Source organism: Coenobita brevimanus, chromosome 57, assembly GCF_032717465.1.
Source record: "Coenobita brevimanus isolate Jiangsu-jjx chromosome 57, ASM3271746v2, whole genome shotgun sequence".
Classification (NCBI taxonomy): domain Eukaryota; kingdom Metazoa; phylum Arthropoda; class Malacostraca; order Decapoda; family Coenobitidae; genus Coenobita; species Coenobita brevimanus.
Window position 1 is genome coordinate 61015301 of NC_137010.1, and position 18714 is coordinate 61034014.

The 18714-nt window shown below is 42.4% G+C and overlaps 1 protein-coding gene across 1 annotated transcript in view; it reads left to right on the forward strand.

The window, feature by feature from the left end:
• LOC145402055 (Ig-like and fibronectin type-III domain-containing protein 1) overlaps window positions 1–18714 on the forward strand; it is a 512409-nt gene that overhangs the window by 380098 nt on the left and 113597 nt on the right. The window contains exon 5 of the mRNA XM_080274151.1: window positions 9076–9114. Coding sequence (XP_080130277.1) covers window positions 9076–9114 — 39 coding nt within the window. The remainder of the gene's footprint in view (window positions 1–9075; window positions 9115–18714) is intronic.

The window sequence follows — 18714 nt, forward strand, 5'->3', positions numbered from 1 at the left end:
TTACCAACGCCATCCCTCTCTCCATTACTCGTGTTTTACTTCTCTCATCACCCCTTCCAAATATATATATATTGACACTCGCACAGGTGAAGAGTGCTGTGAAGCGGCTGAAAAATGGGAAAGCAGCTGGGGTTGATGAGGTGTATGCAGAGATGCTTAAGAGTAGTGGAGAGAGTGGAATGAAGTTCTTGTTGGAGATATGCAGAAGGCATGGATGAGTGAAACTGTGCCTGCAGAGTGGAAAAAGGCTGTGATTGTACCCTTGTACAAAAATATAGGTGAGCGAAGTGAGTGCAAGAATCATCGTGGCATAAGTTTATTGAGTGTGGTAGGAAAGGTATATGGAAGAATTATTATAGAGAAAGTAAGAGAGATATCAGAAGTCGTAGTGAGTGATGAACAGGGTGGCTTTAGGAGTGGCAGAGGAAGTGTGGATCAAATATTTGCAGTGAGACAGATAGCAGAGAAGGCTTGTGAGAAGGACCATACGGTGATTATGGCATTCATGGATCTGGAAAAAGAATACGACGAAGTGGACAGAGAAGGATTGTGGAAAGTTTTGCGCATGTACGGTGTAGATGGCAAGCTGCTAGGTGCCGTCACGAGTTTTTATGGTGTAGTGAAGCATGTGTAAGGGTGAATGAGGTGTAAGGGTGACTGGTTCACGATCGGTGTGGGCGTGCGACGAGGTTGTGTGATGTCCGATCAGCGAAGTTAAGTAACGTTGGGTCTGGTTAGTACTTGGATGGGTGACCGCCTGGGAACACCAGATGCTGTTGGCATAACGTTCTCCCTACGTGTCAGGTGGGGTTGGTGGAGGATTAGTGCCCCTCCCTGTAAAACAATTAACTCTAAGCCCTTGACCACCCTGTTTGGGATACATGGCGTCTGGCAATGAATGAATGATTATGATTTTTTTTTTTTTTTTTTTTATGCGAGGAAGAAGGAACCAAAGGCCATGAGCCCGCAGTAACAGTTCCCTCCAAGAGAAAAACAAAATACAATAGAGAGCCAAATTCAAGATCCGATCATTTTGAGATGCCTGGACACACTGCGTTTGAAAGACTGGAGATCATAGGCAGGAGGAAATACAGACAGAGGGAGACAGTTCCAGAGCTGACCTGTTGCATGAATGAAAGACTGGGAGTAACGGTTAACTCTTGCATTAGAGAGTTGGACAGAAAAGGGATGAGAGTTTGCTGCCAGACGGGTGCTACGCGCCCGTCGTAGAGGTGGAGGAATGCAAGCAGACAGTTCAGAGGAGCAGTGACCATTAAAGTAGCGATAGAAAAGAGATAAAGATGCAGCAGTGCGGCGAAGAGACAGAGGTTGAAGGGAGTCAGTAAGAGGAGGAGAGTTAATGAGACGAAAAGCCTTTGACTCCACCCTATTGAGAAGAGCTGTATGTGGGGAGCCTCCCCACACATGAGAGTTGTACTCCACACAGGGGCGGATAAAACCTGTATAGAGTCAACAATTGTGCAGGGGTAAAGAAAGAGCGGAGTCGGCTTAGCACACCCAATCTCTTGGAAGCAGATTTTACAAGAGATGCAATATGATCTTTCCAAGATAAGTCCCGAGTAAATGAAACCCCAAGCATGTTCAAGGATGATGCAGGATTAATCTGAATATTATTAAACATTAGTGGGTATACCTGTGGAAGATTTTGTCGGGTTGATAGGTGTAAGAACTGAGTCTTAGAAGCATTAAAGACAACCATATTATTTTTACCCCAGTCAGAGATATGAGCCAAGTCAGACATTAGGTGTGCCATAGCCTCATCCCTTGTTTCTTGAAGTAACTGTTGAGATGGGCGTTGCGGGAACCGAATGGAAAGGTGAAGGGTGGAGTCATCAGCGTATGAGTGGATAGAGTTAGATGTACAGCTTAGAAGATCATTGATGAATAAAAGGAAGAGAGTTGGTGATAGGACAGAGCCCTGAGGAACACCACTGTTGATAGATCTAGGAGAAGAACGATGGCCGTCTACGACAGCAGCTATAGAACGACCAGAAAGGAAGCTAGCGATGAAGGTACAGATAGAAGGATAGAAACCGTAGGAGGGCAGTTTGGAAATTAAAGATTTATGCCAGACTCGATCGAAAGCCTTTGAGATGTCAAGTGCAATGGCAAAGCTTTTCGCCAAAGTCCCGAAAGGAGGATGACCAGGAGTCTGAAAGGTAGGTGAGAAGATCGCCAGTGGAGCGTCCCTGACGGAACCCATACTGACGATCGGAAAGAAGGTTGTGATAGGAAAGATGCCTTAAAATTTTTTTATTAAGAATTGACTCGAAAACTTTTGAAATACAGGACGTTAAAGCAATTGGACGATAGTTGGAGGGTTGGGAGTGGTCACCCTTCTTTGGGACTGGCTGAATGAGAGCAAACTTCCAGCAAGAAGGAAAGGTACAAGTTGACAGACAAAGGCGAAATAGTTTGCCTTGGCAGGGTGTAAGCACAGAAGCACAGTTTTTGAGAACAACAGGAGGGACCCCATCAGGCCCATATGCCTTGTTAGTACTGAGGCCAGTAATGGCAGAAAATACATCAACTGAAGAAATTTTAATGTCAGCCATGAGGAAGTCAGAGGGGGGAAGTGATGGAGGAACAGCACCGGAATCGTCTAAGGTGGAATTGGAGGAGAAAGTCTGTGCAAAGAGATCTGCTTTATCAGTAGAAGAAATAGCTACAGAACCATCAGAGTAGAAAAGAGGAGGGAAGGATGATGAGGTAAAGTTGTTAGAAAGATTTTTGGCAAGGTGCCAGAAGGAGCGGGAAGAATTCGAGTTGGAGAGTTGAGAGCATTTAGTATGGATGAAATTAATTTTAATAGAGCGAAGAACAGACTTAGCACGATTCCGGGCAGAAACGTAAAGATTATGTGATTCAGGGGTGGGTTGGCTCCGGTACCTTTTGTAGGCCTTCTCCTTGTTGCGGACAGGAGGAGGAGGAGGAGGAGGAGGAAGAGGAGGAGGGGGATAAGGATGAGGATGAGGAGGAGGAGGAGGTATCAATCAAACTTATCTTAGTATTTCCTTGATTCGTTACCATATTGTATGTATCGGACACCCCGTTCCCTACGACCCAGTAGTCCTGCTGCTGCTCTAGAGTCAATACCATTACGTATGGCCTTTGGTGTAAATTACCACCATCCATAGTGAGTACGTGTTAGGCCTGAACCATTTATGACTCCTGTTAGCTGGGGTGTTTTGTGTGTGTGTGTGTGTGTGTGTGTGTGTGTGTGTGTGTGATGTCGGTGTGTGGGGAAGCTCAGTTTAGTGTGTTTTAACGAAATTTGAGGCCATCTTTGGTAGCCATTTCAATTTAGTGTTTGTTATATTACCTTTTATACGCAGGGATATTGTGTTTGTACCCGTGAGTTCATACTGATAGTATGTACCGACTTACATTCAAACACAGGCAGCCATTACAATACTTCGGTTTCCCTGTGCATTCCTCTCCTGATTCCTACTTCTCCAGCATGAGAAAGGATAATATCTGGCGGTCACTTTCCTTTTGAAGTCCAAATCCTGTCCTCTTATGAATTACCAAAAATACAAAGTGATAATATGGTGAGGGTGTTATGAGTTGGATGGAGGGCTGCTTGATGGTGTAGGACAGGGTGATGTGAAGGTGATTTGTTTGTGGGTACCCTTCCCTGGATTAAGGCTTCAGATGGCAGGTGGATAGACAGATATATGGAGTACCGATAGCGGCGTTTTTTGGCTGAAGTTCAGATCTTTCATGAGCAGTGACACGCGCGACCTTTTTTTAATATAGCAAGTTAGTCAGTCATACAGGGATACACATTACGTCGAGATGAAGCACTGTTACCATATTATGCTCAAAGGCTGCAGTGATTTCCCCTCCCCTTCTTGTATATTTTTACCCACATAGACTCAGTGCACTCAGCCCGTATTTGGTACAGACAGACAACAGAGCACCCATGTTAGCCCCTAGACTCAGGATGACGTAATTTTTAGATAGTTGTGTTGTTTCCAAACTATTTGACTCACAAGGAAAGATCTCGTGGATTGGATGGTTTAATTAAGTCTGTATTTAACCCATCCAGTTAAAAAAAATACCTTAAGCCTAATAAAATCGTCAGTGGGTTAAGGCGAAAAGGAATAACACCAACCTGATAGCAGAGTGAGAGAGAGAGAGAGAGAGAGAGAGAGAGAGAGAGAGAGAGAGAGAGAGAGAGTTGAAGTCCATAATGACAACACTACAACTCACCGTTTAAGGTTGACAGTGGTTCACAGCGCCGCAGAGTTCATGCATGAAAATTCGGTAAATATAAAGTCAACAGAACACAAGTAAAAAAAACAACAAAAATATACAGTATGTCGATCATTTTTGGCTCACCCTTTAGTATGTATGAAAGAAGGAGAAAATGAAAGTGGTTGGTAGTCAGTCTTTGGTGTGAATGGTGTCGAGAAACCGTATTGTAAAACGACACTGTACGCCCCACACAGCACAGGTCTTGTGATAGCCAATCCCATTTTGCCCACTTCGAGGTGTAGAGGTCCGAGGCTAGACTGCGGTAATCTGGTACATTTAAGGGTAGATTGCCAGCCAACTTCCCTCGGTGACATTAGTAACTCGATCGAAAACCTCCAGTCATGCCGTCACTCCGGTTGGGGGTGTTCTAACCACTAGGCTACTTTTTAATAATTTGTAAACGTAGTAGTAGGCCAGCGATCTTTCCCCGAGTTTCATTTCGCTGTGATATTGTATTTCTGTAGAACTGTAGTTAAAATCACTGTTATCCACATCTGCTATCTTTCGTCTTGGCGTTCCTTTCCTCTCTCCCATGGTCCATATGAAATCTTGTCTCCTCTTAAATGGCTCTTTGTATTAACTTTGATGCTCTACTGTCCCGATCAGAGGTGCGTCGACACTTCTCTGCTAGCTTCTGCAGTGGAAGGTAAATAACTCTTTCACTCCAATATCATGCTTGTTACCTTCAGACGGATTTCTTTTTTCATTTAAGGACCTCTAGCAGTGAAGGGGTAAATGATGGTTTTAAGCTGTGTATATTAGCTCGTGGATAGCAAAAATATAATTAATTAGATATCATTTGACGGAAGGGGTTATCCTGATTTCTTAAAATGTGCTATCAGTATCAAACACATCTGTTATAAAACCTGCTCCGGAAGGAATGAGGAATATGGAAGACGGGTTACAGTGCTGACAGGGGATTCACGGTGAAGGTTTGCTCTTGATGGTACTTCTTGTGTACAGTCGTGGTCATAAATAATCACCTATCCTCCGGTACCCCTTGCCTCAGGCTGGCACCTTTATGCGCGGCAAGTCACAGTGGAGTAAGAGGGGCTGAGAGGGAGGGGCCAGAGAGAGAAGGGAAGGTGTGTGGGGGGACGAGTGATGATGCGGGGGTGGAGTGAGGGAGAGGACGGAGGGTGAGTAAGGAAGGGAGAACGAAATGCGAAGTGGTGGTCACGTTATTTGTCTATTTTCTTCATTCAGGGCATAATAGAAAGGAATTAATATTCGGTAGATAACGTTGCATTACAACTTGTATAGCGGCGCCAGATCACAAGCTTTAGAAAGGTGGTGATATCAAAGGCTGGCTGAGAGAAATATATAGACGTGATAGATCAAACATTAGCGCAGAGCCATCGAGACTGTGTGGGACCATATTGTCAATGCATGGGAACCAGAGAAAGAGAGAACACGGGCCCGCCTCCACCAGCACACCACGGCCGAGTGGGAGCTTTTCAGACGAAACTAGCAAACCATCAACAACATTGTTTCCTTGATGCCTCGAAGACAGCAAGAGGTGAGGCAGGAGGCCACTGGACTAATTACAAAGGCTTTCCTGGTTGCTTTGGCTTGATTAATGTCGGTAAATATTGATATAGATATATTTTGTGAGTTTTGGTAGGATTTTGTTTCATTTTCCTTGTATGAGATTGTGATATATCGTTTTTATATCGACCCATGTGCTCAGACATCAGATTTATATACCTTTTAAACACAGTCATTTTCAACAGCACTTTCATATAGAGATGCCATAAAATACCTGATATGATACTGACTGTATAGTGGGAGTTTATACCTAGAAAATTATCATATATACTGTGGAAACAGCCATGTCAAAGGTTGCATATATATGATATTTAGTTCCAAAAATTAATTACATTTAAGGGTAGAGGACGTTTCTTACACAAACATTACGGTGGTCAAAGCCATCCAGATTCCATTCTGCGTCCAAAGTCAAAATACACGGATAAACACAAATATCTGGCTCCGCACTACTGTTTGGTCTGTCACGTCAATATATTTCTCTCACTAGCCAGCCCTTGATATCGCCACTCTAAAGCTTGTTATCTGACGCCGCTATACAAGGTGTAATGCAGCGTTTTCAACTGAATATTAATTCCTTTATATCATGCCCTGAATAACAAAATAGACAAATAATGTGACCACCACTTCGCATTTCATTCTCGCTCGCCTACCTACCCTCCCTCCCCATCCTCACTCCACCCTCGCACCATCTCTCGTCCCCCCACCACCTTTCCCTATCTGGTCCCCCTCTCTCAGCCCCTTTTACTCTACTCGTACTGAGATTTGCGACGCATAAAGAGGCCAGCCTGAGGCACAGGGTACCAGAAGATAGGTGATTATTTATGACCACGACTGTACCTTGTGTGTGTGTGTGTGTGTGTGTGTGTGTGTGTGTGTGTGTGTGTGTGAGTGTGAGAGAGAGATTTTCTTATACACTATGGTCATTATGATGTATTTCCCATGTCTTGTGGTAAGTCTGTGCTTTTATAACATACGAATATTATCCGGTGTCTGTGCCTGTGTTAGCCATATTTGTGCTTTTCTCGGTATTTCAGAGCTTCTTTCTTTACATTTGTGGTCAGTTCAGGCTGTATTGCGTCTGTGCTTTCGTAAATGATACGTGACTCTGTGACTATTGTAGACTCTAAATTTGTGCAAAGATTGAGTCTTAGTTATGTATTTGTCACTCCCTCAATCGAGTGACTTTTTTTTTTTTTTTTTTTTTTTTTGCAATTTTATTCGTTCTGCCACCATACTACTCACCTTAAGATAGACTGATTAGTGAAAGGGTTAAAGAATGTGGTATAGAAACTCTCCAGTTCAGAATGTGGCTCTCCAAAGCTGCATATTAACCCGTGAAAGGTGTAAGAATAAAGCGAAACATACGTCATCCATTCAGGCGGCCCGTCTCTTTTTATGTGAGCCAGATTGAAATATTACCTGTGCATTTTTAACCATTTCGGTGCGATGAGGTGCTGTTTTTTTTTATTATGATCGTATATGCCTTTCTAGACGATTTCATTAAACTCAGGGGGGTCCTACCTGTGAAATTCATAACAAAGCTGAACCAAATCGTCTGAAGATGGCAAGAGTAGACTAGAAATTCATCAGCTGACTGAAAGGTTTGATTTTTTGCTTACTGTTGGTCTATTTAACCTGTGTATATGTACTATCTTTGAGTTTCAGCTTTGCCTTATATATTTTCCCTTCATTTAGTCTGTGTTTCTGTCCTCGTATGAATTTAAAGGCCTCTGTTTCAGCTAAACTTTGGCCTTAGCTCTCGCCTTTGCAATTTCTTTTCTTCATCGAGACTGTGTTCCTGGGTTTATATAATTTACCATTTCCTCTGTGTCTCTATGTAAGCCTAATTTAAGTCTTTGCCCCCTATATATTTTCTTCAGTTAGTCCGTGTCTCTGTGCATGTATAATTATCTATATTTCTGTGTAAGCCAGTTTAAGTCTTAGCCTTTTAAAAATTTCTCTTCACTCTCGACCCATTTAAGCTAAGTATCTGTGCCTCTATATTAGCCAAATTTGAGTCTTGTCTTTGTCTTCTTATTTTCCATTCGCTTAGGCTGTGTCTGTTTGCCTGTATAATTCATCTATGCTTCCTTGTAATCCAGAGTTAAGTCATAGCTTTGCCTTTCAATATTATCTCACCTAGGCTGTGTATCTATGCTTGTATATATATTTGTCTTTGTAAGGGTTTCGTCACAGTGAGATCAGAATCGAACATAGAGCCTTAACTTTGACATTGAACCTCAACTTTAACCTAGAGTCTTAATTTTGACAGAGCCTTAACTTTGACACTGAGCCATAATAATTGCCATAGAGCCTTAACTTTGAAATAGAGCCTTAACTTTTGACATAGAGCCATAACTTTGACACTGAGCCATAATAATTGCCATAGAGCCTTAAATTTGACATAGAGCCTTGACTTTGACATGGAGCCTTAACTTTGACATAGTGCCATAACTTTGACACTGAGCCATAATAATTGCCATAGAGCCTTAACTTTGAAATAGAGCCTTAACTTTTGACAATGAGCCTTAACTTTGATAGAGCCTTAACTTTGACATAGAGCCATAACTTTGACACTGAGCCATAATAATTGCCATAGAGCCTTAACTTTGACATAAAGCCTTAACTTTGACACAGAAACTGAACTTTGACATGGAGCCTTAACTTTTGAAATGGAGCCTTAACTTTTGACATAGAGCCTCAACTTTGACATGGAGCCTCAACTTTGACATACAACCTCAAATTTTGACATAGATACGTAACTTTGATATAGATTTCTTAGCGCTTATTTATTCGCGATATGCCCTCCATCTTACACGTGAACATTCTCTTCGATTATATTGGTGAGGCTGAGTCCATATTTAAGCGGGCTAAATAGCCTAAAAATGAGTGTTAAGGTGTAATATGCAAAGTAAACGGCTAGGAAGAAGTGTTACGAAGTCCCCATTATCACGTAATTTTTTTTCCATGGCCAGGAAAATGAAGCACTTTTTCCTGTCAATTTTTTGCACATTTCACCTCATTATATGGTTTAATTTATATTAGTATCGACATAGCATCAGTGATTTACAAGACGATGTTAAGGTGTAGATGGAAAATAAATCTCAAAGGAAGAGGTGTTACGAAGCCTTCTAAGTCCGATTCTGATCTCAGTGGGACGTACCCGTAAGGCTGTGTGTGTGACGTGTATATACGTGATGGTCAGTGATGCCTCTCTCACCTCACCTCTTCTCCCTTTTCTTTCAGCTCCCTCCTACTCGTTCAACTCCTCCCTCATCACCTCAGGCAAGTTTCCCCTTTCTCCTGCTTCAGCTTTGTGTTGTCTTCTCTTCTGTGTGTGTTCGGGACTTTATTTTGGAGTGGTATACACCTTCAGTACGATGACGTGAATCTGGGGAGGGACGCCTTCACGTGGTGGCAGTGATGTAACAGGACTGCTCTGCTACTCAGTTATACACATTCAACTCCCTCTCCCACAGAAGGAGGATGGTGGGCTGATGCAGAAGGGAAATTTCGTCATGCTGTCTACTGTATTCACCTTCAGATGAACAGGAACAGCAACAATACAGTGACGTAATTTTTTACACACACACACACACACACACACACACACACACACACACACACACACACACACACACACACACACTGACGAAGTGGGCGGTTACTGTCCCCCTTGAGCAAGGGGACGGGTGTGTGTGTGTGTGCAGGTCACAGCCTTGCCCTTAGATCGGACTATATGAGCTCTCAGCTCCCTTCCGGGAGGGTAAAAGCTGACGATCACGACCATCAAGTGATTCTGACCGACCCGGTGAATTACACACACACACACACACACACACACACATCTAATATACTATAGCACTAGCCGTGTGTGTGTGTGTGTGTGTATTTTGGGCAGCCAAAACTACACATTCAAATCGCACCAAAATTGGCACAAAAATAGCAAAAAATTCGCTGATGTGAAAAAACTTGGTCCCATCACGATTGAAAAACTTTTACTAAATTTAATGAGCGATCACATTTTGACCAAAAAATACTGCTCCCAGCACCTGGCATAGGATCTCCGTAAAAGTTTTTGCCCGTAGCTATAACTAAAATTATAGCTGCGCAAGAGCCCTCCGCAGGAGCAAGTGCTCCTTCGGGCACACGAGCACTTGTGTGTGTGTGTGTGTGTGTGTGTGTGTGTGTTTGTATATATATATATATATATATATATATATATATATATATATATATCATCTCATCTCATCTCATCAGCCGTTTGAGTGTCCACTGCATGACCGGCTATCCCGACCGAAGTGGGAATGATTCAGCCAACGTATCTCTACCAAGTGGCTTAGGCTGTCTAGTAGAGATTGTATGTAGGGTGAGAAGTGCTTGTAAGTGTAATTGTAGTGTTAGAGTGGCTTTGGATGTGTGTGTAGTCTGTGAACCAAGTGTAATCGGCCTGCGCAAGCCGACTGGGTGCAAGCATACTTTATAGTATGCGACATTGGTTCAACCACAGGACACCTTATGTCCGCCAATGCAGTACGTGGCCAGAAGAACGCTCCCAAAGTTTGTTACCCTGGCGGAGCTCGAACCCTCGTTCTTCAGTGCACGAAAACTCACACTTTTCCACTTTACCCCAGAGGCTATATATATATATATATATATATATATATATATATATATATATATATATATATATATATATTGCCAGACGCCTCAATCCCGTTTGAGGTGGCCACAAACAAATCGCCTCCAAGTCGCCCTGTCCCCCGCCATTTCACTGCCCTGCTCCCAACTCACACACCCCTCTCTCATATACCTCTCCACCCCATCCCTCCATCTCATCCTCGGCCTCCCCCTCCCTCTCCCCCCCTCCACCTCACTCACATACACTGTCCTCGTAGTCTCTCACTCTCCATTCTCTCCACATGGCCAAAACCTCATCGTATTTCTCCTAACGCTTTCTGTCACATCCACATCCACACCACAACGCTCCTTTATATCCTTATTTGTCACTTCCTTATTTGTCAGCCTATCTCTCCGTGTAACTCCACATGCTCCTCTCAAATAACTCATTTCAACTGCCCTCACGTTTGACTTGTGTCCTTCCAACAAGGTCCAAGCTTCACTTCCATACGTTAGAATTGGTATCGCAATACTCTCATGCAGCGGCTATTTTACTACCAGGCTCACTTCCCTATTTCATATCACTTCTTTCAAAGAACCAGCAACCTTTCTTCCTTGTTATACCATTTCAAGCACTTCACCCTCCAAACTTCCATCCTTACTTATCACACTACCCAAGTACTTAAATCCACTCACATTTTCCATTTTCTCATCATCGAACCTCACTGTACATTACATTTCACTGGAAGACCATTAGTTTACTCTTCCCTACATTCACCTTTATATTCCGTTTCTTACACACTCTCTCAGACTCATTTAACAAGCCTTACAGTTCCCCATCGTCTTTACTTATCTGTACAGTGTCACCTGCAAACAACAGTACAGGAAGTTTTCAAACACTGTCCTCTCTTATTTGGGCCTCTCCAACATCCACTGCCCTATCTCTTTTTACCCTAAGTAATTTTACTCCTCAACTTCTTCAAGAATTTCTTCCTTTATTTTGATGACGTTCTTTGTTGTATTTGGACTGAACATTAGTTTTATTCTGGTTCATCTTTAGCCCTACTTTGAGACTTTGTCTATTTAGGTCATTTAACATTCCTTGCAATGTTTCTGTTGTTGCTGAGACAAGAACAGTGTCATCTGCAAATTTTAAATGGTGTAAGTTTTCTTCATCTATGTTTACTCCTTTATTCTCCCAATCTGTCTTTCTGAAAGTACTTTCAAGGCGTGCTGTAAACAGTTATGATGAAATTGTACCTCTGTGACGTATGGCTTTTATATATCTTAATTTTCTATGAGTCTTCATGTAATTTAACTGTAGTAGTTTCCTCTTTGTATGTGTTTCCGGGCAGTTTTACAGAGTTTTCATTTACTCCTTGTTTCTGCAGTGAATTAATATTGCTATGTGCCCCACTGAGTCGAAAGCCTTTTTGTAATCAACAAAACCTAAGCACAGTGGTTCATTATAGTCTATAGTTTTCTCAGCAGATTCATTGTTTGTAGATGATCAGTAGCCTAATACCCGCTTCGGAATCCTGCCTGTTCACGATTTTGGTTTTCTTCCAATTTATTTGTTTTACTGTTCGTAAGGACTTTAGTGAAGAGGTTGTAAATAACTGATAATAAGCTAATAGGTCGATGGTTATTAAGTTCTTTTGAATCACCTTTTTTTTGTAAAACAAAATAACTCATGCATTACTTGAATTACTCCATGTTTTGGGAATTTTCTTCTTCTTAATACGGTGAGTAAATAAGTGGTCGAACCAATTTTGAACTTCTACTGCTGCATTCAACAGTAAAACTGCTACTATTCTATCTTCTCCTAGGGTCTTCCCTCTTTTCATACTTCTAAGAGAAATGCTTACCTCACCTGGCGTTGCCTCTGGTATTTCACTTGTGTCCACGGAAAAGTTAACTTATGATACTATTATCTTTGATGCGTACGGTTCTTTGTAAAATTCTTCAACTCACTTCGCCATATCTCTGCAGTTAAGGACTTCACCATCTTTATCTCTGAGTGATATAATTTCTTGCATTCCTAGTGCCATTTTGCATTCCACTGTTTCAGATTTTTTCCTTTTTTTTTGGCGATATCTTTGATGTGATCCATGTTTCTCTTTCTTTTTTCTTTTCTCTGTCTCATCTTCATAAAATTACTTGATTCCACTCTTTCTGTTTCATCTTTGCTTTTACTCTCATCTCTTTCTTCTTTTCATGAACTCGAGGGTCATATTTAAGTATTTGTTGGCTTTGGTTGTATTAGCTTTCCCTACTACCTCAGCTGATTCTCTTAAGCACTTTTGTTAGAGTGTCATTCACCTGGTCAGTGTCACATTCAGCCTAGTTTAGAGCCTGAAATCTGTTGCATATTTGTAACTGAAAGGCTGTTATGTTTTCGCTTACTTTTATTGGGCATATCCTTTCGTTTTTAATTAGCTTCTTGCTGTCACTTCTGAAACTGAATCTGGCTGTGTGACCCACCATTCTGCGGTCACTTCCTGTATTTACTTTGTTGATAACACTGATATTCACATACACCACAAAGCCAGCCAGGTGACAGGGCGTGTGTGCTGGGCAATCCCCAGGCCCTATCTCCTCCCTTACTATTTTTTAATCAGCCTAAACCCCACTGACGGGGCTAATGTATGGCCCGGCCTGCACTGTAGGTGTAGGAAATCTTTAAACAACAACAACAACAACACTGATATTGGTGATTGTGTTATTCTTATTTGGTGTAATGAAATCAGTTTAATTCTTTGTTTTTCCTTGTGTGTGTGTGTGTGTGTGTGTGTGTGTGTGTGTGTGTGTGTGTGTGTGTGTGTGTGTGTGTGTGTGTGTGTGAGGCTATGGAGGTTACTTATAGCCAATGCAGTCCACAGATTTATCTTTTAAGCTGAGTGAAATCATCTGGCACAAAGAAAATATAGTAAACACGGTATTGTAATGAAAAGAATAAAAAAAATGGTGAAGGTGAGTATATGTCAGATAATTCCAGGCACTATCTTTATGTTATGTAGTTGCAGTGTGTCCTTACAATTCACGGATCGGTATTTCCCGATTTAGGCTATTCACTGATTTACAATTCGCGGATTTGGCTATTTTCTGGTTCACAGTTTGCTGCTTTGACTATTTGCGAATTCACAGTTCGTTGTTTTGGTTATTTGCGGTTTTACAGTAGTAGTTTTCAACCGTGACATGAATGCAAATGAGTTTGTGCGATGGGAGTTTTTGTTGCTGCTGTACTGTATGGCATTGTGGGTATTTACGACGATGACTAAAATTATGATCCATTCAGTATCAGTGGACACATTATCATTCTACTCTTCATATTTCACTGCAGTATGTTTATCATCGTCTAATACAGTATGTGCTTATGGTGTTGTGCGGAAGGGCAAGAGATTTATAGCTGTTACGTTGTAGATTATGAATATTATAATTACTCTAGAGGGCTTGTATTTAATTATATGTAAGCTGCCGAGTAAGTTTATGTGGGGAGTGTATGTGGAGTCTGCTGAAATAATCCTCGCGAATTTCGAGGGTATACTGTAGAGTATGACTATGATTGTTCTGGTGGTGGTGTATATTATTATTATTATTATTATTATTACTGCTATATTATCACTGGGCGTGGTGTATAATATTATTAATATTATAACTTACCACACCGGTTTTAGGTTATAATGTTCTTGCCATTGGGAGAATGTTTGTGAGAAGAAAGTTGGATGTGTTAGCTTTGAGTGAAACGAAGATGAAAGGGAAGGGGGAATCTATGTTTGGAAGTGTGAATGGAAATTTGTCAGGTGTTGATAGAGGAAGGGCAAGAGAAGGTGTGGCCTTGTTAGTGAGTCCGGAAGTTCAGCAATGTGTGATTGAATGGAAGGAGGTGTCATCGAGACTGATGTGGGTGAAAGCGAAATTTGAACGTGAGTTGTGGGTGTTTGTGAGTGCATATGGGCCTGGTAGTGAAAGGGATGAACAAGAGAGGGAGTCTTTCTGGAATGATGTTGATGAGTGTCTGCAGAGTTTTGAAGCGAATGTGAATGTGGTAATGATGGGAGATCTGAATGCTAGAGTGGGAAATGTAGCAGTTGAAGGCGTAGTTGGTATGCATGGTGTGCCTGGAAGAAATGAAAATGGGGAACGAATGATAGCGATGTGTGTTGAGCGAGAGATGGTGATTGGGAATACGCTGTTTGAGAAGAAAGATATTTATAAGTATACATGGGTGAGACAGGAGGGTGGAAGGGTTGTTGATAGAGCCTTGATGGACTATGTGGTTGTGTCTAGGAATGTAATAGGAAGATTGTTGGATGTGAGAGTTCTGAGAGGGGAGGGTGGAGGTATGTCTGACCACTACCTGGTGGAGGGAAAGTTAAGAGTAGGTAAGAGATGGATGAGAGCTAGGAGGGTTAGGTGTGGCAGGGAGGTTTTGAAAGTGAGTGAGTTCGATAAAAGAGAGAAAAAGATAGAGTATCAGGAGAAATTGAAAGATGAGTGGAACGCAGTGAAAGATCGGGAAAATGGCAGCGTGGAGGAGGAATGGCAGTTGTTTAAGAGTGCTGTGGTGGGGCATGCAGAAGAGGTGTGTGGTGTGAGACGTGTGGGTGGTGGTGTAAGAAAAGGAAGTGAATGGTGGTGCGAGGAAGTAAGTATGGCTGTCGCTGAGAAGAGACATGCATATGAAGTGTGGCTGCAGAGGAAGGATGAGATGTCATATGAAAGGTATAAGGAGAAGAGGAATAGAGCGAGAAGGGCTGTGCGTGATGCTAAAGTGGCAGCAGATGAGAGGTGGGGTAGGCGGCTGACAGAGAATTTTCAGCAGAATAAGAAAATGTTTTGGAAGGAGGTGAAAAGGGTGCGAAAGGGAGAGTCTGGGAAGGAAGAACGAGTAAAAGCAGAGGATGGAAGGATGTTAATTGAGATGGATGCAGTAAGGAAGAGATGGGCAGAGTATTTTGAAAGATTGTTAAATGTAGAGGAGGAAAGGGTGGCTGAGATTGTGGCGGATGGAAGGGTGCAAGGAATAAATGTGTTGGGAGAGTTGAATGATTCTTTGATCACGAAGGAGGAAGTGGAGAAGGCAGTAAAGGAGATGAAAGCAGGGAAAGCTGCAGGTATGGATGGGTGTGCTGTGGAATGCCTGAAGGGTGGTGGAGTGACTATTGTTGACTGGTTAGTAAGATTGTTGAATGTGTGCTTTGAGAAAGGTATGGTGCCAATTGACTGGGCAAGTGCTTGTGTGGTCCCGTTGTATAAAGGCAAGGGTGATAAGTATGAATGTACTAGCTTTAGGGGTATAAGTCTGTTGAGTGTTGTAGGTAAGGTGTATGGTAGAGTGTTAATTATGAGAGTTAGAGAGGGTACAGAGGAGTAATTAGTGATGAACAGTGTGGCTTTAGGAGAGGGAGGGGATGCGTTGATCAGGTGTTTGCTGTGAGACAAGTGTGTGAAAAGTATTTAGCGAAAGGCAAGGATGTGTTTTGGGCATTTATGGATTTAGAGAAAGCGTATGATAGAATTGATAGGAGGCTTTGTGGACTGTTTTAAGATTGTATGGACTTGATGGTAGGTTACTAAAAGGGGTGAAAAGTTTTTATGTAAATAGTAGAGCGTGTGTAAGAGTGGGAAATGCTGTGAGTGATTGGTTTCCCGTGAGAGTGGGGCTGCGACAGGGATGTGTGATGTCGCCTTGGTTGTTTAATATTTACATGGATGGTGTTGTAAGGGAGGTGAATGCAAGAGTTTTAGGTGGTCTGAGTCTGGTAAATGTTGATGGAGGAGAGTGGAATCTGAAGCAGCTGCTGTTTGCAGATGATACTGCACTGGTGACTGATTCAGAGGAGAGATTGAGAGAGTTGGTAGAGGAGTTTGGAAGGGTGTGTGAGAGGAGGAAATTGAAAGTAAATGAGAATAAGAGTAAAGTGATGAAGTGTACGAGGTTGGCAGATGGTAGGGGGATGAATATAGTTTTGAATGGTGAGTTGCTTGAGGAGGTAGATTGTTTTAAATATCTAGGGTCACATGTTGCTGTGGATGGAAGAATAGATGCAGAAGTGAAGTTTAGAATAAATGAAGTAGGAAAGGTGCTGGGAGGAATGAAAAAAGTGTTTAAATGTCGTTCGCTTAGAATGGATGTAAAGAGAAGGCTGTATGAGGGTGTTGTGGTACCGACTGCATTATATGGGTCTGAAACATGGAATATGGGTGTAGCAGAGAGGAAAAGTTTGAATGTAATGGAGATGAGATGTCTGAGGAGTATGTGTGGAGTGACGCGTATGGATCGGGTGCGAAATGATGAAGTGCGAAGGAGAACTGGAGTTGTTCGGGAGATGGCTGGTAGAGTTGAGCAGAGGGTGTTGCAATGGTTTGGGCATATGGAGAGAATGGATAATGAGCGATTGGTGAAAAAGATAACTAGATCTGATGTGAGAGGTGTAAGGCTGAGAGGAAGACCACGAATAGGATGGATGGACAGTGTGAAGAGAGCGCTGGATGCGAGAGGGATGTCTGTTGAGCAAGGAAGAGTGGCTGTGCGTGACAGAAATAAATGGAGAGAAATTGTGAATGAATAAGTGATGACGCAGCCCTGAGGGGATATTCTCCCGCATTTGGTCTGATCAGCTAGTCAGGTCAGGTGCGGGTAAGGGGATGGGTCTGTTATGATGTGGCAGGGGTAAACCAGTTCTGCTGTCGGGCCCTGCTGCGGATGTCACTGATTGCATTGCCCAGTTGACCCTTGTGCGGTGTGGTGCGGTGAGGATCCGTCCGTTCTCCCCTTTGGGGCTAAGATGCGAATGAATGTGTTTGAATGGATGAGTAAATGGAGAGTGAGTCGTCCTGTCTCGGCTACCTCCCTTTCCTTGGGGGAAGCAGCCTAGGTATATAGATAGATAGAGATTATTATTATTATTATTATTATTATTATTATTATTTTTACGAAGAAGTAAGTTGCTCGTATTCGCTCAGTTTCAAAGCTACGGTCGGCATACTTGGCCATCGGATTCCCCAGCTGGCGGCTTCATAGGACCGACCCAGTATCGTCCAGCTCCCAGTAATGGTTTTCCAGTTACATCCAAAAACCTATAAAAATAGTTTAGTCGCGGACTCTCAGAAACCGTTGAAGGTAGAGATTTGAAATTTTTCTGGGACATAGCCAAGGTCGGGGAGCGGGTCTGAAATGACTATGGGACCATTTAGACCAGCAGTTTCTGAGATCATGCAGGGTTCAATCGAAAGTAGTTTGGACTCCGCCATTTTTGCTGTGCGAGGATTTTCGTGTTTTCACCTTCGCTGAACGTGTTTGACACTCTTCTAGGGAGGACCCCTGCTACAAGAGCTCCTCACTTCGAAGTGCTCACTATATGAAGGGCGTTAAATTCACCGTGTCTAGCGATTGTCATAATATTGGGACATTTTGGAATAAATCAGCCCCTGCAGTCGAACTGAGGTAGAAATTGGATGACCTTGTCGTGTAGTGAGTTACTGAAATTGTTAGTGGCAATTTCCGTTTTCTGGTTGTTGTTATTATTATTATTATTATTATTATTATTATTATTATTATTAGTAGTAGTAGTAGTAAATTATCACCGGCCATGCTGTTGCTTATTTCATCTTTTAACATACTCCCTGCATCATTGCCCTGTGGACCCTACCTCACCCCTACCTTGGGTTAGAAAAGAGGTCGCGATGATGGAGATGATGATCAAGGACGATGACTAATACTAATATTAATATAATAATAATAATAATAATAATAATAATAATAATAATAATCCATCCATCCACCCATCATCCAATCCTACATTGCACCATGAGGAGCGTAGGAGCCCGGGGCTAGGCAGTTGGTCCCAGCATTTAAGATGAGAGTGACCAGCCTCACTCATCCCTGAGTGGCGTTACATGAGCAATCAACCCCAACCATTCCTTGGATATAAACCTTCACCGGCTCAATGCGATTGGAGCGCAATAATTATCCACTAAACCACCAGGCGCCAAAATTTGGTTATATGGTTACCACCCAGCGTAGTAAATGGTTTCCTGGTGTACAGGAAACCATTTGGCTTGTCGCTCAGTGTAGAGTCACCCACAGGCGGATGGAAGAGGAAAGAATGAAGGAAAGAAAGACAGAAGAGGGAGTGTAAAGTCACCCGTAGGCAGAAGGACGAGGAAAGACTGAAGGAAACAAAGACAGAAGAGATGGAAGGAAAGAAGGATGGAGGAGAGGAAAGGGCAGACACCCGACAGCAGCACTACTTCGTGTGA